Genomic DNA, 22912 nt, shown 5'->3' on the forward strand with positions numbered 1-22912 from the left:
TGTAGTAGAGTCTTCCATTTTAAAGATGAATCTAATACCTTAAGAAATAAATATATTGTTAATCTGAAATGTCTACTGCATTTATAAACTTTATTACTGTAACAAAATTATGTCTCAGTGAATCTTTATATAACACTATATCATAGATCCCTTTCCTATATAATGCCTTTCCTTTTGTTAAGTAATTCCTTTTGTAAATATGTTGTACCAACTGCTTATAAACTGTCAAGCCACTGACCCATTGAAGTGTGTGTTTTAAGACTATACACATGGCAGCTATCATATAAATTGTGACTGACCATGAAGACACGAAATTGAAAACTGCCTGTGGAAATACTGTAACACTAAGAAAGCTCTTTCCAGTCATAGTTGGGCTGTCATCTAAGATTTTTGTCATGTTCTCATATTATTTCAAATTTTAAGCATATTTTCTAAGTAAAATGTCTATAAATCCTTCACCTGCTCTCAGAGTAAGAACAGCCTACTGGAGGAAGACTGAGATCTAGTGCTAACTGGATATTATGGTTCAAAACCGAAATATCTCCCAAAGGCTACTCTTGAAGGGTTGGTCCTAGTTGGTGGCAGTATCTGGAACTCTCAGAAGGAGGCTTTAGTTGCAAGAGGTAGGTAACTAGGAGTGTCCTTTAAGACACTATGCTGTCTTGGCACTCCTGTCCTCTTTCCTGGCCTCCACTGTGTAAGAAGTTCTGACAACCCTTTCCTACACTGAACAAATCCCCCCTAAAACTTTTGTCAGGTGTGTTGTCATAGTGACAAAAGGACTTGACTAATGCAGAAACCTGATTCCAGGCGTGTTGTTGTCACTGACTAACCACATGGTTCTTGGAACTTGGTTTGTAGAAAGAGCTTAGGAACGTTTCAGAACAGGCTAGAGAACAACTAGGCTGGCAGAGGGAGAGTTCAGCTGGAATTCCAGTGGAGCTCAGAAGACCATGTGACTGCTAGCTGCATTTAGCCACGTTTAGAGTGAAAACAAAGCTAAGGGCAGATAGACAGATTTGAAAAGCTTCATTTGTTTAGAAAAACTACATGTTTCAAACATGAAGGAAGACATGGTTTCTGAAGAGCTTGGTGCCATTTCAAAGGAAGCCAGGTTCTTTTCAATGAGACAATAGTAAAGATGCCACAAGAACATGTCAGGAATTGGCCAGATGCCCATCTACTGCAATGAGTAAACAAATTAGAAGACTTTTCATTAAGAAACCATTGCCTCTAGGGTACTATGACCTCACACCAAATGAAGTTGCTTCCCCATGCTGATCTATCCAGGCACTCCGAGACCTCTTACACTGGCAGCAGACTTTGGTGTAGTTTACCTGATGCTGGTTTTGCAAACATATAGAATACTAGAGTCTAAATAATGAAGGATTTCAAAGGAAAGCTTAGAAGTGAGACAATGTGTACATAAAGTTCCTGAAAGAAAAATGCATGAAGCTGTGGGAACAAAGCCAAAGATACAAATGAACACCAGGAAGTTAAAAGATTTCAGGAACATGGGATTATACTGAGGAATGCTGCAGGCAATGAGAAAAGCTAGCCTTAAAGAAAGACCATGTGAGTTTTAACCATCAAATGGTGGGAAGCAATCCCTCTTAGAGCTGGCTTTCAATGTTGTTTCTGAAAAGCAGGTTTCTTCCTCATATCCTAACATCACTCATGTACCCCGGATACTGGAGATAGGCTATAAATTTCATTTCTATAAGTTCGTTCCTCCATTTTGGAATGAAAATATTTACTCTTGTCATTTTATGTTTGAAGTTTACCTAACATTATATAGAGGGCTACCTTTAAAAGCTTGCCTTGAGTCTTAGGAGAAATTTTGAACTTGAACTTCTACCCTCTACAGGCTGTCTCTTAAAGGCTTGGTTATGACTAAAAGCACTACTTTAGTAGGTTCTAGGATCTTTAAGAGGTAGGTATAGTTAGAAGAAGTAGGTCATTGGAGCAATGTTCTTAAAGGAAGTATCTTTTCTTAGCTCCCTGTCTATCCTCCCACCTTCCTTCCCTCCCTCCCTCTGCTTCATGGCCATTGTGATGAACTAAAACCTTTAAAACTGTGAACCAAAATAAATACTTTCTCCTCCTAAGCTATTTTTCTGAGGTATCTGGTAACAATGGCAGGAGATTAATACAGAGTGACCAAGCACCAGTCATTCCACCTTCTTCAGTCTGAGTATTTTATTTACAAAACTCTATTGGGAGGTCCCCCAGATCTAAGTTATACAAAAGCATTCTGAAAGTTGTCAAAAATGAACGTTTCTATTTTTAAAAAGGAAAAATGAACAAAAAAAAACAAACCTCCAGTTACTTTTCAGTTCCTAAGTATCTTAGACACAGTAACAAAAGCATTACTGAACTGGTCCCCAGCTAACCAATACCTGGAATCCCTTTGGCACTATAAAACTATGAAACAATGGCAATTATTTTAAACTACTAAAAATCTATTGTATTTCATAACTATAAAACAATCCATTATCATTAGTTAAATAGCATTGTTTCCTCAATGACACACAGTAATGTCCAGACACATAATTTTATAGGAAGAAGAAATCAAAGAATTTTCATCTGGCTTAAGAGTATTTGCCAAGACCTCACTATAACAGCAATTAACCCTGTTAATTTCTGAAGCTTGTAAGAGAACCATATAACTAAAATAGCAATAGCAATTGACCTTTTGTTTTATAGTACTTCTGGGCACCCTCTGGATAAGGTTACCCTGGTTCATTAACTTTAATAACCCTTCCTCTTAGGCTCTGAGTTCTCAATGTTCTTTCTGAAAAGCAGGTCTCTTTGTACACATAAACTCTCACAGCAAAGAAAGCCCACATTTCCACAACAGCCTCATTGATAGCTGAGCAAAATAAAATCTGGCACAGGGCAAGCATCCCAACAGAATTAAGCCAAGATGTCATTCCTGTCCATGGAAGCTTTGTGGCCCAACTGAAGCAATAATACAGCAGAGTGAATTCTGTAAAAACTTATTTTTTGATATACCTGAATAAAAGAGGCGTAACAAAAATTTCTAACTACATCAACTAATCACTTAAGTCTTACAAAGATAAATCATCTAGAAACAAATACCAAAAAGTATCACTAATCCATAAAAGACAAAAAGGCTTAAACTATGAAGCTATATAGAGAGAACTATGGTAAGAAGTACAGTGTAGAAAAGAAAGGAAAAGCATAAATCTTAGCACTGGAAATCTATGCTCATACACACAGGTCCTGTGACAATATATGTGTATATCCTGAGGCAACACAATCTTCCTCAAGCAGCAACCTTCTTCTGTTCATTTTTTCCCCTTAAAGGAATATACGGTATCCTGGCTATGAATTTTTTTAGCACTCCAACAATATATATTTGAAAGGATTAAAGCACTGTTTTGAACTCACAAACCACTGAAAAGAAAGTTGGAATAGTCCCTTATCCTTGAAGAACTTACAATCTAGTGACTATAAAGGGTATGTAAGTGACCACATGGCAGAGTACACCAAGTCCCATATAAAAGTAAAAAGCAAAATAGGTGTTTTAAAAGGGGAAGAGTACCTGGCTGGGAGACACAGCACAGATCTGTGGTAAGGTAGCTTTGTACTCATGGTGAGTAGAATGAGGCACAGAAAAGCTGTTCAAGCAAAGTTAAATGAGTAACAATGATATGGAGACAGCACAATGACAGGGTTTTAAAGGCATGAACTCCAAAGTCAGGCTTTAATCTCGACTCCCTAACTACAGCTGTGTGACCACTAATGTTCTTGAACCATTAATTTGCTAATTTCTAAAATGTGATATGGTTATCTTTCATAAAGACGCAGTAAAGACTAAACCTTCTTTGCATTCAAAGAAGTTAAACTATGTGATGAATAAGTAAATTAAAGAAAATGTATAAAAAATAAGGACACAAAGGTATTAGCCAGATGGGAAGTTTAAAAAGACAGGCAGTGACTAGATCAAGTCAAAGTTCAACTATTAAGGCTTAAACTGAATCCCACAAACACTGAAGGAACTACAGACAACCTTAAGCAGAGGGGTTAGGATCTGAACTTACTGCAGAATTAACTGAAGGAAGACAGGGAATGAGAGAGATCAGCGGTGATATGATTAATAGTAGCCTATTTTCAAAATTTCAAGCCAATTTCATTTAAGAGACCACATTAGGCAATCACAAATCAATCCACAAATTAGTATTTCACAAATGTTACAATTAAACTCTAATTTCTTGGTACAAAGGATCTAATATTTAGTACTAGAAACAAATAAACCATGGATCTACAGTGCTACAATTTACACTGAACATGAATTAAAAATAAGGGAGATATGTTAACACAAGCAAAAAATTTGGCCTTTGTACACCATTTGCACACAGTTTTTTGTACAGTAAAACAGACTTTTTACTTCAAGTGCTCAACTGCAGTATCTACCACTCTACTTAGTAAACCAGACCGCTGATTGCATAAACTTCCACAAGATGGCACACTACAATTAAACAAGTTTGTCCATTTTGAAACTATAGACTATATCAACTATGTTCTAACAGAAAGAGCCAAAAAGTCAGACACAAAATCTCAAGTGTCAACAAGAAGGCAGGAGCCAGTGAAATGGCTCAGTCGATAAAGGCAGATGACCCGAGTTCACCTGACTACACAAAGTTGTCCTCTGACCTCCATATACACATTGTGACACTCACACCCAAACACAAATCATACACACACAATAAAAAAGGCAGAATTATAGCCACAGGAATGTCTGACTGTAGTTAACAACCCAAACTCTTCTTTATTCACTTAATTAAAAAGCTTAAGGAAAAGTGAGATAGTTTTTTGTTTGTTTTTTTTTTAAGCACTTTAATATGATTGTCACAGAGGTAGTTCAAGGTTCAGGAAGTTACAGTGGAGAGCCTCTGTGACAACTCCATCAGCTTCTTTGCATGTATCAAATAACGGCATGTGTTGCCTGAGTCTTATAACCTACTCAGAGGGCAGTCGTGGGATTTATACTTTAAGTTCCTAAAATTCAGCAATAATTACACAGGAAGAATAAATAACCTAAGACATACTATGCAGAAAAAAAAAACATGTCTTTTCATACAACCTGTTTTACCAAAATCACAGTTGAAACCCAATTCACAATTAAAGAATATTAAGTAAAGAGGTATCAGTTTCAGGGACTAAAGTTAATAAAACTAACATCCAGATAGATACAGTAAGACAAACTATCACTTTCGTTTGCTACTACGGTAAGTACAATATGATTCTCATATGATGGAAGTAGTTTTGGCAATTAAATATTAAAATTTAAGCCACTGTAATTTTTATGGTTACTTTACCCTTGGATCTGGCATTAAGCAAGCTTCCAATCAAACTACTGACTGGAAAAAAAAAAAAAAAAAAAAACCACTGAAACTTAGAAACTACGAACCTGAATGTTTAAGAAAACAAGGTATATGAAACACCAGGAAGGAACAACTGTTTTAGCATACAACCACATTAAATGGGCCGAAATAAAACTTACTCAGTTTTACAGGCATGCATCATTATGCCTAGCCGTACTTGGCTTTTAATTTATTTCCATACGTGACTCACTACTACTTGTGGCTATTTTGTTTTTTCCCTTTTAGGATCTGCTGGGAAAGGAGCATGACAGCTACTGTATCCTGTATCTGACCTACTGCTAATCAACATGGCTAGTAGAGGCCTGAGACAGTACAATGCTTCACTCCATCTAGCCCTGCTCAAACCTCAAGTGACTCATATAAACTCTGAGAGTAGGAGAAATCTCAACAATAAACAGACTCAAACACATAAGACAGGGAGGTTTGTTGAAGACCTGCTCTTGGACATCCACCCACCCTACAAGAGCAGAAGAAAACAATACAAAGATTATATACAGCATTGCACCTAGCTAGGAAAGACCTTAGCATGACTTACTCCCATCTCCTTTTAGAACATGCAACACTAACCACACTAGAAGAATAATTATAGGATTAGACAGACTTACTGCAGAATTTAATAAAACCTTTACAGAACCAAGAACAATGCTCTTCAAACTATCCCATAAAACAGAAAAAAAAGACAGTTTCTAGACTCATTCTATAAAGCCAATATTATCCTGGTAACAAATATAGAGACATAACAAAAAGAACATATGCTATATGAATATATGTAAAAATAATTAATAAAAATATTGCAAACTAAATTCAATTAATACCATGAGAGACTATACACCATGATCACATTGGTTTCATTCTAAGAATACAAAGATGTAGTAACATATGCAAATTAACAAATATAATACAACACATAGAACAAGAAGGCAAAAAAAAATTCACACGATCCTCTTCATATGATAGCAGATGTCATATTGAATGAGAAAATTGAAAACATTTCATCTAAAATTGCCTTTCAGCAAAGTAATGAGAGAGATTAAAGGATTATAAGTACAAAGAAAGGAAGAGAGAGGGAAAGGCCAGAGAGAGGGAGAGGGAGGGATGGAGAGAAACAGAAAGATAGAGAGAGAGAGAGAGGAACTGATTAACAGGTTACATGTAGAGAAGCCATTATAAAAAGATAAAATTAGGTACTAGTAGATGGCTAGACTAGTAAATTGCCTGTCACATATACATGAGGACCTGAATTTGATCCCAATACCCAGCTTGTAATCCCAGAGCTGGGGAGACAGAAACCAGGAGGCATCCATCCAGTCTAGACAAACTGGTGAACTCCCCATTTAGAGAGACTATCTCAAGAAGCAGAACGGACAGAAAATGATAGCCATTGTCAACCTCTGTCTCTACATACACATGCATAAATGTGCAAAAATATATGCATGGGTGTGCACACATGAATATGAGTAAACACAATATGTGTGTGTAACACACAAGATTAAACTGCATGACTGTAATAATCATTCTTATTATACTTGTTAAAAACACAATTTCCATAGTTATTCAAACAGGAATGGTGATATGATTGTGGGCCACTTAGAATCTGCTATAATTCGGTCTCTGTTGCATAAAACAGATAATGGCAGGAAAAATGTCCACACTTTCACCTTCTGAGTTTCCTAAGAAGGAATTGCTAAATTCAATCTTTAGACACGTTGTTCAAACTAAGTTCTGTCTTGACACTTGAAACTTTATTTTCCACCTTCAAATCCCATACCTATTTTTAAATTACCTTTTTTTTCACATGTGCACTTGCCCTGTCATGTATGGTCTCTTTCCCCAGACAGCAGAGTAATAAGCACTCTGGAGCTTCTGCCAGTTAAAGGTCAGCTTTAAGTGTCAAGGTCGCCAAACTGGAACAAAGTGCATTTTGCTGAGGAAATGTAGGGGGCTTTTCCATACAATTTCCCTTAGCATGTTAATAACAAGAAAACAGTCTATATTCAAATTTGCCTCTTTAATAAACAAACCTAGGCAAGCTTGTTACTCTGACACAGGAAAGCAAGCGCCTAAGAAACTGCATCCTATTCAAGCCTACTTATGTATGACAGGCGAGTATTTGTGAGAGGGGCAGATTAAGAAACAATATCTTACACCTTGAAAGAAAAGTTTTCCAAAGACTCTAACAGTATTCTCAAATTCTGAAGTTACTATATTTTAACACAGTTTAAAGTGAAATATTCAATCTTATTACTAACAGTTTTGAAAACAGTTGAGACTTAGTATCCAAACTGTATTTTTCTAATTATTCACAAAATAATGAGTCTACAAAATAAATATTTTTATTCCTTAAGTACTAAGGCAGCACAACAAAGTAACAAATACTCTTAGAAAAAAAAAGTAAAATGCTGCTTAAGCAACTACATGCATTGTACAGAGTGAAGGTTTATAAAGTAAAACTACAGAAAGGCCAAGTTTTTCTTAGGATATCTAACGTTATCAGCACAACAGCCTCCTCACTCACTGTCAACTTTCAGATGGGCAGTCAGTGCTTGTTGTCTTTGCTACTCAGTTTAATGAATAATATTTAACCTTAATCATAAATGGAAAGAGAAGTGCCCACTCATATAAACTATTTTAAACGTAGGCAACACTACATCTTAGCATGCAGCTTTAGAATGGTGCTGAACTGCTGCTTATGTGACTCACCTGTCTGAACGTCAATGACCATCTGATGGCCCCCTCTCATTCCTGGTCGGTTATCTTCTCCATCACCTGGAGAAGAAAGTATATGTTCTATAAAGAAATAACAAAACCTTATATTCTAGAGGAGTAATCCCACTGTAAGTCTATAAAGAGTAGTAACAAATATTAAAAATAAGTAAAAAAATTCATAAAGAAAAAATACTTTTGTTTCAAATATTCAAAAGGTTACAGGATTCTAGGATATAGTGTGCCTGCACATGTGCTAAGGATCAAACACAGGTACCCACAAATAATAAGCAAGGGTTCAACACTGAGTTATATTCTTGGTCCTAAGGTTACAGAATGCTAATATCACATTTGATATAAACCAGAAGGCCTAAGGTTTTCTAAATAAATCTCCCATTAGTTGAAAATTAGTTTGGTAAATAAACTTCCCTGGTTTTTATATATAAATTGACATTATCTAACTCTGTACTAATTACACAGGAACACTCTAAAAAACTGAAAGGTCAACTGTTACACAGTCATGAGTTACTTAATAAGGAATACTTTATGAGAAATGCATCATTAGGTGAATTCTGTTGTTGTGTAAACATCAGTATATTTACACAAATCTACATGGATTGCCTATTTTATATCTAGCCATATGGCAAAGCATGTTACTACACTAAGTAGTAACTTCAGGCAACTACAATGTCTGTATTTTTCAGAATAATTACAGAAAAGGTTCAGTTCTTACACTAGATAGGAATTTTCCAGCTCAATTAAAAGCTCCCGGGATCATCATTATTGACCAAAATGTCACTATGAAATATTGTATACAGAAAGCAGAGCCAAGCCAAATTCTTTCATCTACTCTGCATGCAACAATTCTTTCTCCTCTGGCACAGCTAGGTGCCCTTTAGATCCTGCAGATCATTACCACTGAGGCCTTGCCCTTTTCTTCTCTCCTCCAGCCAATCTCATTTGTTTACCTCAAAAATAAATTAACAAAATACTAAGATATTAATTCTTAGCATTAGTGTTTTGTGTATTTAATCTGTTTGTTTGTAAAGAAGTATCTGAATAAAATCACCTTACATAGGTCTATAAAAATACAAGTATGTTCACATAACATATTTAAGTTCAAGCGGAAATTTCAGTGCATATTAACAATTAAAGCTATAAAAGGTTTCTCACAAGCAAAGAGAAAATCTTGGAAATATATGAAGATCACAAGAACCAAGTGAACACCTCCAGAACCATCTTTCTTTCTTTCTTTTTTCTTAAAGGTTTATTTATTTATTTTATGTATATGAACACACTGTCACCAGAAGAGGGCATCAGATCCCATTACAGATGGTTATGAGCCACCATGTGGTTGCTGGGAATTGAACTCATGAACTCTGGAAGAGCACCTAGTGCTCTTAACCCCTGAGCCATCTCTCCAGCCCCAGAACCATCCTTCTTTAATGTAAATATATGCAATAAAACATTGCTTCTATCTGATAAAAAAGTGAATACAATCTACAAGAAAGTGACAAAAATCCCCCATATAAAAATAAGGGGTTAATAAAGAAGACTCAACTCTGAATCAGATTCTGGGTTTGAAAAACAAAACAAGCAAGCCAGTCCCTATTAGACATAAAGGCCCTGTGGATCTGTGCCTCCCAGAAGAAAGCATGAGAAGCAATCACTAAGGCATTCGGATACTCAAATCAAGTGCCTCTAAGATGCAACTATACTGTGCTTTAATTAGAATTATAATGTCAACCTTATTATCTGTGTATAAAGTTCAACATTTCTCCCTCTTATTCTTAAAAGGTCCTGTTGTGTTTCGATATTTTGTAGAAGTTAGATTTCCAGGAGCATATACAGTGACAGCAGTGTGCCTCTCATGATACACACCTATATAAAGTAGTTTGAAACAGCACTCTGTGTAAAGAACAAACAGCACTGCTCAATGTTTTGTCATAGTGATGAAACAAGAACTTAAAAGACAAGTTTAAATACAGTAACCTCGGGCTGGGACTATTGCTCATCAGGGAGAGTGACTACCAAACATGTACAAGATCCGAGTTCAATCGTTTGCCTCAGGAAAAAAAATATGCATAATAATTCATTCTGCCATCTAGTTAAATAACCTATGCTTTCTATTAAACACCTGTTATTTATTAACAGAGAAGGAGAATGTTTGGGCCATCTAATAAAAATAGACTGTAAGGAAGAAACAGAACAAGGGGGCCATCTAATAAAAATAGACTGTAAGGAAGAAACAGAACAAGCCAGATGGTGCACCTCACCTTTGGTGCTCTTAGGAATAATCTGACTCCACCGTGGCTTATACTCCTGTTGACTGATATACTGATTAAACAAGCCATCTGCAAGTATAAAAAATAAGAATTATATTTTATTATATATATAAACATACACATACATACATGCATATATATATATATATATATATATATATATATATATATCCTCCCAGTATGTAGTTGACATAACAACAGAAACAAAACGCAGCAGCAGCAGCCCATATTAAGTTGATGTTCTCACGATGAGTGCATTGGGTGCTGTAAAGTTACTAACAGACTCAATGGATAAGTATGTGACCTCAACAAAGACCCTGCAAGAAGGAAAATGCTGAAAGGGAAAAAAGTAAGGACAATTGAAGGCTAGAAACCATAAGCAACAGAAAATAATTCATAAATAATCTGAATATATGTTTTATTTCATCAAAACACAATCATATATCTTAAAAATAATTTCTTTCATCAACATAAATTCAAATGGAGAAAAGGAAGAATAATGAAAGCCTGGAAGAATTATCTGCCCTAGTGATTTCTCATCACCATTCTCTATTTGGTTTATTATTTTTAAAGCTTTAGCCTCTTTGTAATAATTGATTTTTCAATTCTAATGTTTTCCCATTAAAAGTACTTAGAGCCAATACATTTTGTGACCAGAATACAAAAACAAAAGGAAAAAATTAAGCAAAAACAAGTGCCAACAGCTTTGTTATAGGTACTTTAGAGCAGAACCTCAGAGAAAGAGAAAATACTTTAAAATGCAAGTTCCAGTTTTCTTTGATCACAAACTGACGAAGAGATAAAGGTACTGCCAATAGCAATGGAACTGTATTTATTGATGTTGCCAAATGTTAAAAACCTGTTGTGTCTTAGTTCATTTAATCCTAAGAACAACCCTAAGAAGGATTGCACCTCCCTATTTTAAGATGGAGATGTGCCTATTTAGAGAATTAAGGAGATTCCTCAAACTCACAAATCTTAAGTAGTGGTGTGATGACTCAGATTCCACTTTGCTTTTCTTTGGAATCTTCCCTAGGTATACTTTTCATCTTCGTCCTGGAGGAGTTACTACACTAGCTACTGTCTTGATACGGAGACTGCACTCGTCCTGCCCCTCAGCCCCCAAACTACTACTCCAATGATTATCACGCCCTACACTTCATTTCTGTCAAAAGTTTATAAATGATATCTAGAACCCAATTCTAGATAAGGAGACAGGAGGAATATTCTAGAGAACTTGTAAACAATGTTTTATGCTTCTAAACAGACATTAGCCAAGAAAAAAGAGACTTTTATTATTCTGGACACATTTTTATATACATATGCAATATGTAATATACACAACTACTAAAGCCTAATGTAGACCTAGGGACAGAGTCAACTCTGTAATAACGACAGAGCAGAGGAAGATAAAGAAACTAGATCAGTGAATCAACCAACCCGGAAAGCCACCTCACTCTGAGCACCTTGTTGGGTCACAGGCTTCTTTTCCATCTCTCCACATAAATAACTGAGAGTGCATTTGCTCTCTCAGGAACCTGTCCTTTGACCCTGATTTCTACCTGAATGAGGATTTCCCCTGACACTGAAAACAGAGCATGGTTCAAAAACATAATAAAATGTCTCTTTTCCATAACTTGCATACTTAGAACTTAACCACCCTAATAGCTTTCTTTTCTGGGTTATTCATGAAGCTGTTGTAGCCAACCCTATACAATCACTGATTTCTTTCTTTGCCTTTGTAACCTTATAAAATTAGGGGGAAAAGAAAGTTCCTGTATACATCAGCACCAAAGCTAGATACCTTGACTCCTGCCTATAATCCTTGCACTTTGAAGGCTGAAGTACTAGTACTGCCTTAAGAATGAAGCCAGCCTGGCCTATATGGTAACTTCCAGGTTTCTAGGTTTCCTGGGATAGTCCAGATTCTGTCTCACCTCCAACTCTTGTCACACTCAGAAGTTGGCACTTATATTTTCATTGCTACAGGAAGAAGTACATGCAGCACAATTTGACTTAGTGCATGTTTCTATTACATCATTCACCCCTCCATGGAGTCTTGCTTTATTCAGCCTTCCTGACCCAAACCTTCTTCACCAAAAAATCTGGGAATCTTTTCCCTGCTTCCAGATAAAATGTGTTGGGCTCTTGTTCATTGTAGTAATATGACATGAAAACAAAACAATAAGAAACAAAACCAAATGTAAACATTATATAAACAAAAAAATAAATTTATTTAGTTTTATTTATTTAGGGAGATACAAAGCTTTAAAATGACTTTCAAATTTAAAAAGAATATAAAATTATTAATGAAAGAATTAGAGTAGCCAGGGGAGCTAGTTCGATGGGTACTGCACTTTCCATGATGACGATGTAAATATAGAGAGAAAACAGAAGAATACTGAAGGTAGGAAAAACACAAGGTAAGAAGTCAGGAAAACTACAATAGAAAAATAATACATTGCACTTTTCTGTTTGTTTTCTGAGACAAGATCTCACTATGTAACCTTGGCTGGCCTGGAATTCAATATAAAGGAGGCTGTCCTAGAACTCACAGAGGGCTACCTGCCTCTACCTCCCGAGAGCTGAGATCAAAAGTGTACGGGGCCTTTTCCCATTTGATGTAATTTTTAAAAATTAACACATATTACTTTCCCTGACCCCACTCCTTTCACTCTTCTCCTTTTTAAAGAGAACAACATGTATCCCAGTTTGTCTTCCAATTCACTATTTAGCTGATTCTGACCTGAACTTTGCTCCTCCTGCCTGAGAGGAACTGAGCTTACATGTGCCTATCCTCACTTGTGGAGAGCTGCTATAAAACTTATGGCTTTGCCCATGCTTGACAAGTAATCACCAGCTGGTCTACCTTTCCAGGCCGGAGAAAAATCTTCAAAGAGAAATTTAAAACTTAAATAGGAGAACTAAGAAGATAAAATTAAGAGTAAAACAAATCACAGTGGGTTTTTTTTTTAATTCTTTTTTTCTTGGATATTTTATTTATTTACATTTCAGATGTCATCTCCTTTCCCCCTTTCCCCTCACCAGACACCCCCTATCCCATCCCCCTCCTCCTCTTTGCTTTTATACCATTTTAATTACATGCAAGTATTAAGGTCACTTCCAGGTTGAAGGAGGGTCTAGCAATACAATAGATGCAAATAGTTGAGGAACAAGCAAGACAATAAACACAAATAGTCAAAGAACAAGCAAGGCAATAAACAAAGTTCCATAAACACTCCCTTGATCACTGTTTCTAAGGGCTTATCAGGAAGATCAAAATATCTGAGCCTACTTCCCTGTTCTAGCCCAAAGTCATTTTCATGTCTGAAGCCTACTTTTTTGTTCTAGCCTAAGATTTAGATTCCTGCCTGAAATTACTTCTTTGTTCTAGCCTAATGTCATATTCCTGCCTGAAGCCCATTTCCTTGTCCTTGGCCCATGTCAGATTCTTGCCAAGCAGCCCTAAAAGCTTTCTGCCTCTCCCACTTTTTTATTTTATAAACAAGACTGAGCCTGTCTTAGGTTGTTGTGACAAGAATGCCTTCCTTACCCATCATGGAATATGCATTATCCAAAGCAATGCACTTCTGTCTTAGGTTTGTAAGGCTCTGTGCAGAATCTTACCAGTCCTTGGCTTGCCAGCCTGTTAAATTAATAACTCTGCCTGGGGACAAATTACAGTTTTTAATAGGCTGACTAGTTCAGCACCATAACTAAAGACAACTTTACAAAAGAAGCTAAAGTATAAATGGACTATTTAAACAACCCAAGAAAAACAACAGATTTCTTTCAAAGAAACAGGTAGAAAATTAACAATACATATTTGTCAATGATATCAATAAGAGCCAGTTAACAGTGAAATAATATTGAAAATGTGTTTAAAAGAATAACTGCTAGCCAAAAAAATTCTAAATCCAATAAAAATACCCATCTTTAAGAAACAAATGGTTCAAACAAACAAAAAAGACTTGCCTTCATATTATAAGAATTTCTAAAAGATGTGTGTTAAGCCAAAGGAAATAAAATCTTAGATGAAAGATGTACACAGTACTAAAGAGAAAATAAATCAGACTACAAAAGATAGGGGGAAACCTCAGGAACCCTGTATAAAATGAAGCAATATTTGCAGGGCCTCAAGTATACCATCATAATGACAGTGAGGGGATAAGTAAATAAAGCTGAAAATGCATTTATAATCCTTGTATTAGAAGACAAAAAAGGTGCTCACCAATTTTGTTAACAGTATACTTGTCACAATTTCTATCAGAAATATAATGCAGACCACATTAGAGTCAAGTAAACAAAAGGAAAACTGAAAATAGGCAAGAGATGACAAGCACAAAGAAGAAATAAAGAACATGACAAAACATACAAAGTAAAAAAGGAATGCTCTGACTGGGAGTGCCTCAGGCCCTACTGCAGGAGCAGAAACAGGAAGATCTCAGGATCAGGCTGGTGAGTGGGCCAGCCTACAGAAAGGTTCAGTGAGAGGCTTTATCTCAAGAGACAAAGTAAGAGAATGTTAAAGGAAGACACCCATCATTCTCACCTGGCCTTTGCACATGCACCATACACAAAAATTAATAACAATAAAGAATAAATTTATAAGAGTAACTTCTTTAAAACAAGATAAAGAAAGGTTGAAATTTAAAGACTTTAATAAGTGCTTGCCTAGCATGCACAAAGCCCTGGCTTCAATCTCCAGCACCACATAAAACTGGGCATGTTAACAACCATCTGTAATCTCAGCACTCATGAGAGAGAGGCAAGAGGATCAGACATTCCACATCATCCTCAACTACAGAGCACAATGGGCTACAAGAAACCATGCTTAAAGTGTATAATATTGTCTTTAAGATACTGAAAAAAATACATTTTGCAAATACTATGTAAAAGTTGGTAAGCATCTCAGTAAAATTTAATTAAAATTCTAAAAAAATTATGACATGTAACTACAAACACGGCAACAAAATATAGGAAGAAAATGAGAACCATAAAGAGACATGCAATCTAAACTTACATTCTTCTCCATAATTGTTATCAAATAGAAGCTGCTGATAAAGGTTTATGCAATGGATTAGCAAACCTGACTTACGGATATATACAGAAAACTGCCCCCCAACAACTGCCAAATCCACAGGCTGCTCAAGCACGAAATGTATAAAAGCTGAACAAATCTGGTCATGTAGTGAGTCTAAGTTTGGAAGGACTGCTATAAGCTTGGAAGGACATGTACCTGACCACTGTGTAACTCCAATAGGAGTCAGAAACAAAGACAACAACCCAAAAACTCAATTTATCTGGAAATTTAAAACTATAAAACTCTAAAATTATGATTCACAAAAAAGCCATTTCATTACATAATGAAAATACTGAACCAGACAACAACATATGTAGATCTAATTTTAGAACCTTAATGCATATGAAAATTTTTTTTTAAAATCTGATAATTAGCTTGGCATCTATCTAAAGATGTTATTTTAAAAAAGATATAAAGGCTAGGCATAGTCTAGGCATAGTGGCACATGCCTTTAATTCCAGCAGTCAGGAGACAGAGCAGGAAGAACTCTGTGACTTCAAGACCAGCCTTGGCTACATAGCAAATTCTAGGCCAGCTAGCACTACACAGCAAGGTCTAGGCCAGCTAGACTCTGTCTCAAAATGAGAAGCAAGACAAAACACACACAGAGTGTAGAAAATAACAGAAAAGATAAACAAAGCAGGAATTAATCCTAAACAACTAATTAGCCAAATAAATTGTTTGTAACTGTTGAAATTTTAAAAAGTTAACAATTCATAATAACTAACCAACATAAACAACAAATCACAGGAAACCTTGCAAACATTAAACAGTTAAAAAGATATTAAATATTCATTAATCTCCCTAAGAGTTAAGTTTTACATGTCAATAGACAACTCTTCTTAAAAACATTGTAACTGATTAAAGCTAAGGCAAACAGACTGCTTCTATGAACAGGAGTCCTGCCCTGTTCATAGAAACCTAACAGTTAGGTAAAGTGCTCCCCAAAGGCTCATCTCAAACTAGAATACCTAGCTCTAAGAAGCTCTTCCAGGGAAGTAAGTGAGAAAGAATTTAAATCTTAACACAGAAAGAAGAGATTAACTTCTGAGTTCACTAGGTGAAATTAGAATACTAGATCTGAAAAGACTATAAAGAAAACATTATACAACCTTCTCACTAATAAAACCATGGGGAAGAATTCAAGGTAAACGCTAATCAATCTAAATTTATGATAGACCCAAGGAAATACATAATGACAATGTTAAGTGCATCTGAGATATAAAAAGTCAGCTTAAAATTTTAAAAAAAGTAACTGATTTTCTACATTAAAGGGTTAAATCAGGAAAAACTCGTTATCACAGAAGGTAGAAAAAGAAATAAAATTCAATATTTGTTAATACAAATGCTTAGCAATTTGGGAATCTGATGCAAGACCCTCCAAAATGGCACATCAAATATAACATGTAAGAACACTACACAAGATGTTAATCCATAGGTGCCCATGGATATTTTCCAGGCTAAGGCAACTTCTATCTCTAGTCTGCCACACCCTATCAAGAACAGATGTTGTATTCAGCAAATGTTTCTCCTGTATTTTCTGAAGTGATGATAAAAAGATTTGCTTTTGAGAATACAAACTATACCAGAACATATGCTACCATTATGTCCTCAACCTTATAGAAATACCTTAGCTCAAAAACTAAACATAAAGAGAAAAGGAAAGGGATTGGAAGGAAAAAAAATAAGCCTGTGACTTCAACATTCATAGCAAGAAATTAGAAAAAAAAGAAGAAGAAGAGGAAGAGGAGGAGGAGGAGGAGGAGGAGGAGGAGGAGGAGGAGGAGGAGGAAGGGGGGCTGTTATCACACAATTAGAATTCCAAAACTAGGAAGACAGACGAAGGTAGGCTGGTACAGGTAGGCTGGTACAAGTTCAAGGCCAGCCTAGGGTATAAAACTTGTTTCAGGCCAATCCAGGCTTCAAAAAAGGACCCTGTTTCAGGAAATGAGGAAGAGAGAGAAAAAAAAAGAGGAGGGGGAGGGGGAGGGGGAGGGGGAGGGGGGGAGGGGGAGGGGGAGGGGGAGAGAGGAGAGGGAGGGGGAGGGGGGGGAGGGGGAGGGGGAGGGGGAGGGGGAAGGGGAGGGGGAGGGGGAGGGGGAGGGGGAGAGGGGAGAGAGGGAGAGGGGAGAGAGGGAGAGGGGAGAGAGGGAGAGGGGAGAGAGGGAGAGAGGGAGAGAGAGAGAGAAGCAAAAAAGGAAGAACAAAGTAAGGAGAAGAAAAGAAACCCTAAGAATAAGTCACAAAATAAAGATTCAAAAAGAAATTTTTTTTAAAACTCTGAATTTCATACTGATAAATTTACCAACTTAAATGAGGTGTGCATGCTGTACATATTACTCAAAGGAATAAGCTACAACACTCACTCAAGAATATAAAACATGAGCAGCCTCTTATCCATTACTGTAATTCATTTGAAGTTTAGAAATCACAAATGAACTTCAGGCCCACTTCTCATCATTTATCCTTTTAAGAGTCCACCGTGGTACAATTAATTTATATAAAATTTATATAAATTTTCTTCAGAAAATTAATACGAGACTAATTCTCACCTCATTCTTTCTGTAAAGGTCAGAAGTACCAACACAAGATATACACATTATAACAAAATTGTAGACCAGTATCCAAACTACTCAACTACAGATAAGAACACTCAATACAATTTTACAGATCAAACATACCAAGACCTAAAATGAATACCAAACAGGGAATTTCATAGTATTTCAAAGTTGAATTTAAAAATGAAAATTAGTGTGATTTAAGGTATGAGAAGTTGAAAAGAGCAGAGTCTTTCACCACCTCAAAAGACACAGGAAACACTTTGATAAAATGCAGTATCTATTCCTGATAAAGATTATAACTACAGGTCCTCTATATGACAAAAGGTGTCTATAGAAATTATAACTAGCACTATACTTAATGACTGCTTTACAAAGCAAAGATATCTACTGTCTCCACACTACTCAATATACTACGGAAAGCCTCAACTAATACAGTAAGAAAAAAAAAAACCTTAAAAATATCATGACTGGATGCAAACATGAAAAGGGTCTTTTAATAGTATGACAAGACTAAATCTCTACCGAATCTCTCAGAATACCAAAAAAAGTGAATTTAGCAAGGCTGCAGAGTGAAAAGTCACATAAAAATATTTGCTTCATTCATATATACTAGCAATTACCAATTAGAACTTGAATTTTTAAAGTACTATTTATAATAGGAATATAAAACATAAAATACTATGTAACTGTGGGCTTTTCCACCCATGCTCCAGTTCCCAAGTAACTAGCTGAAGGCTTATTCTTTATTAAAAAATACCTAGGCCATAAGCTAGGGTTGTTCTCATCAGCTCGTAACTTAGCCCATTTAAACTATTCTATGTCTGCCATATTGCTGGTTACCTCTCCTCTGACTTCCTTGAGTCCTGGGTGGATCTTCCCACGACTGACTACCTCCCAGTGTTCCTCTCTACCAGAACTCCCACCTTCTGCTTCCTGCGATTTGCTAATAATAGGCCATCAGTTTTTAACTGACAGATAATTCTTCCACACAGTACTCAAGAGATTATCCCTACAGTACTATGGGACAACCAATATACATATCATATTCAAGACCCAGATACTAAGAACTAATGACAATAAAATAAATGTTAAAAGAAATGGGAAAATGGAAAGTACAAACCACGTTTTAAATAAAGCACTGAAGATTTCAATTCTTGCCAAGTTGATCATGACTGTATTATAAACAAAATAAAACCCTATTAGATATTTTTTAGGCACTAACAACCAGTGTCATATGCTTCTAAAATTCTAAAATTCACATGAGAATTCAGATGACCAAGATTAGACAAAATAGTTTTGAAACAGAACAATGCTTAAAGACTTATACTACTTCATTTGAAGACTTACTATCAAGTTGGGTAAGCAAGACAGTGTGGTTTTGGTGAAACATACTGCACTGTCAAACCAGAAATTATTACATTCCTATCTGGTACCATACACAAAAAATTAACTCCAAATCAAACATAATCATGAATGAAAATCTTAACTACAAAGCTCTTGCAAGAAAACAAAGGAAGTTCTGATCTTTAGTTAGACAAAAAACGCTCAGCTCTAACATCAAGGGCACATTAACAAGCACACAGATAGAAAACTTCTTACCACAAGGTAAAACTTCCAATGTTCAGAAAATGCAGTAAGAAGATGAAAAAATAAACCACAGACTTAGCATATATTATCTTCCTATATGTCTGGGACAATTGATTTTTGGTTTGTTTGTTTGTTTTTGTTTCCTAGACTGCCCTCAAACTTCCTATACATCTGTCCCATCTCCATCCATTACATACAACACAGGCCAGTATACCCGATCCTATGAAAAATATGTTTTCTTATTTTCTTTTTTATCAGTATATACTAATTGTACAAAATAGTGGGTTTCATTATGACATTTTAAATCATATCCCATTAGAATCACGTCTCCCCCACACTGAAAGAATATATTTTGAAATCCCTCCTATATTTCTTAATAAATGACATGTCTCCAGATAGAAGTCTCAAAACACAGACATAGGAAAACAATTCACTAAAAGAATGGGTAAAGATAAGAACAAATGCTTCACCGATGAAGACATAAAAATGAGAATATGCTGAGCATTAGTTATTACAAATGGAAAGAAGAAAATATAGACAGAGATTAGAATACCTAATATTACAATTATTGACAGACGTTACAATGTATGGGCAATTATGTATAGCAACTGGCATTTTAAATTTCTATTCTTTTATTAGAATTCCCAACATGAGCACTGTATTTACATCATTTCCAACAACCACTCTTCCCTCCAACTCCGTCCATGCCCCCCTTACTCCTTCTCAATTTCATGACGGTACCTTCATCACTGAAACACAACTGAAACTCTCATGCGCTATTGTATGACTAGAAAACAGCAATGCTGAAGAACTGAGATTTAAAAGTTAAAACAGACATACAATATGTCACCTGGTGGTCCTATCCCTAAGTATCTGCCTAAAAAAGGCAGGTATTTCCGTACAAAATGTATATGCAAATGTTTACATCAACAGCAATAGCCCACAAGTGTGAACAGCCCAAATGTCCATCAACAGCCGAACGCAGAAGAAAACTAGTATATTTGTATCATGTCTGACTTAGCAATAAGAAAAATGAGTTTCCACAAACCTAGATGAAATTCCAAATAAGCCAAGTGAAAGAAGTCCAAGAGTATGGTCTGTTTACATGAAGTTATAGAAGTACAATCTCATCTACAGTAACAGAAAGGAAACAGTTGCCTAAGGATGAAATGCAAGCAATGCATGAGGGCTAGATTACAAAAGAAGAAAGGAAAATTCAGGGACTGTCAATGTTTGTTACTATGTATAGTGCTGGAAAACTCAGGTATGTGGGTATACACACATATGTCAACATGTAGATCAAAGTATATATTCCAAGTATGTATAGCTTATAGTGTCGTTTTATACACACACACACACACACACAAATCGACCTCTAAAAAGGCTTGTCTTTTTTTTTTTTAAACAAAGCTTAGTCTTATTCTCATATGAAAATTTTAGGTATTAGAAAAAAAGATGCCTCAAAACACAGATCACACGTGTAGATCATATCAATGAGTACATTAAATACACTAAGAGGTTTTTGCTTGCTCCATTTTAAAAAGCTTGATAAAAGATGTTTCAATGTCCTACTTTCCTGCTCAGTGGGCAAAAACTTCTTGGCCTCTTCTATGTTTTCAGTGGAAGAGAAGCCAAACATTTCTCCACTGTTCTTTTCCTTATTTGTTCAACAAATCATCATCAGTGAGGTCAGCAGCGAACTGAAGAACCCTGAAAGGAATCACTATTAACTAAGTGTTCCTAGGCAACTGAGAAAGCAGCCCTTGCCAATACAGAATATTATGTGGCTCTACGTTTTGGTTACTATCACTTCAACTAAACTGGGTTCCCTTTCTAGAGTCAGAATTGCAAGCAACTATAGTAAAGAGAGTTGCATTTGCTTTTAACAGCTTTTCCTAACAATGGGCATTCAACTGAAATCAGTTTAAAAATGTAATTATCATTAATTTGCCTTACATTGGAATGAAATTATAAATGGTAGCTGCTGTTACTTTATATCACCAACACAGTAAAATCGGGTGCCTTAGTGATAAGGATGTAAAACAAGTCAACTTAAAATTATATATACCTCTCTCATACTGAGATTAGAAAAATATGTAAACTCATGCTTAGAAATTGAGACACATTTATATACTTTCATTGGTGGCATTTTAATAGTTTGAGATGACATCAATCATCAATATTCTTAAGTATACTTAATTTCAAAACTATGGCTCCTGTATTTGTAAATATGCGTCATCATGAAGTAAGTAAGGGACAGCGGTGTACAAGGCCTGGGGTAGCTCTGCCACTGTACTTAACAAAGGGAGCAGCTGGGTTTAGGGTAAAGTTTATAAGCTAAAAGAGCAAAGGATGAGTTCTAGTTTCTTTAGTTATAAAGTACCCAACACCATCTCTGAACAATGCAAGCACCTAGTAATAATGAATGACAGCAAAGAGATTAAAATATATAAAAGCAAAGGACTAAAGTATATTATTTCTTACTCTTTGTATAAAAAGATTTAACCCCACAACTTAGCTTGTTTGTTGAGAAAGGTTTAAGCAGCACAGGCTCGTTTGGAACTTGCTATGTAGCTCAAGATGACATTGAACTACTGACCGACCCTCTTGCCTCTACTCTCTTCAGTGCTGGGTCAGACCCAGTTTATGCAGTGCTGAAGTTGAAACCCAGGGCTTTGTGTATGCTAAGCAAGTATTCTACAAATGAGCCATACCCTAGCCCTCCACAAGCTTTATACTGAGTATCTATAATATTCTTGGTCACTATGAAAACCACTGTGGAAGAAAAAAGGGGGAAAAAAGGATAAAAGAAAGTTCTCTCATTCACTAAGGAGTAACAGAGCCTTCTTTTTATTTCAAATAACTGAGACCTTAAATATTCAAATTCAAAACATCTCATTATATTATATACACATGTTGAAAGCCAAATTACAGGCCACTTAAGGAAGTCAGCAAAATTCTACAAGAAAATCAAAGATTATGTAGTATCATTCACACTACAAAGAAAATCATTTTAGTGCAAATTTCCTTGTCAGATACTTTTGCCAATACTCTTTGAATATGTAATTCCCTCCTATCCAAATCACACTATTAAAAATTGAATATTGGCTATCGAAAAAATTAAGGAATAAATCATTGATAATAGTAGTATCAAAATTTGTTTACCTGATTTATTGTTAGCTAAGAGCTTGGTTTCTCAGAATGACAATGTGTAATTTCAATAAACGAGTTCAAATCCATTTCTAATCTTTTTTAAAATTCCTGTGATATTATAAACTTATC

General features: G+C 35.7%; 1 protein-coding gene across 2 annotated transcripts in view; it reads right to left on the reverse strand.

The window, feature by feature from the left end:
• The window catches only part of Mkln1 (muskelin 1), a 110003-nt gene that overhangs the window by 53318 nt on the left and 33773 nt on the right, over positions 1-22912 (reverse strand). The window contains exons 7-8 of one of the 2 annotated variants that reach the window (XM_034518873.2): positions 10391-10468; positions 8112-8177 (exon numbers count right to left, since the gene is read on the reverse strand). In XM_034518873.2, coding sequence (XP_034374764.1) covers positions 8112-8177; positions 10391-10468 — 144 coding nt within the window. Of the gene's footprint in view, positions 1-8111; positions 8199-10390; positions 10469-22912 lie in introns of both variants that reach the window. The other variant, XM_076913574.1, reaches the window with a different exon arrangement.

Source organism: Arvicanthis niloticus, chromosome 15, assembly GCF_011762505.2.
Source record: "Arvicanthis niloticus isolate mArvNil1 chromosome 15, mArvNil1.pat.X, whole genome shotgun sequence".
Taxonomy (NCBI): Eukaryota; Metazoa; Chordata; class Mammalia; order Rodentia; family Muridae; genus Arvicanthis; species Arvicanthis niloticus.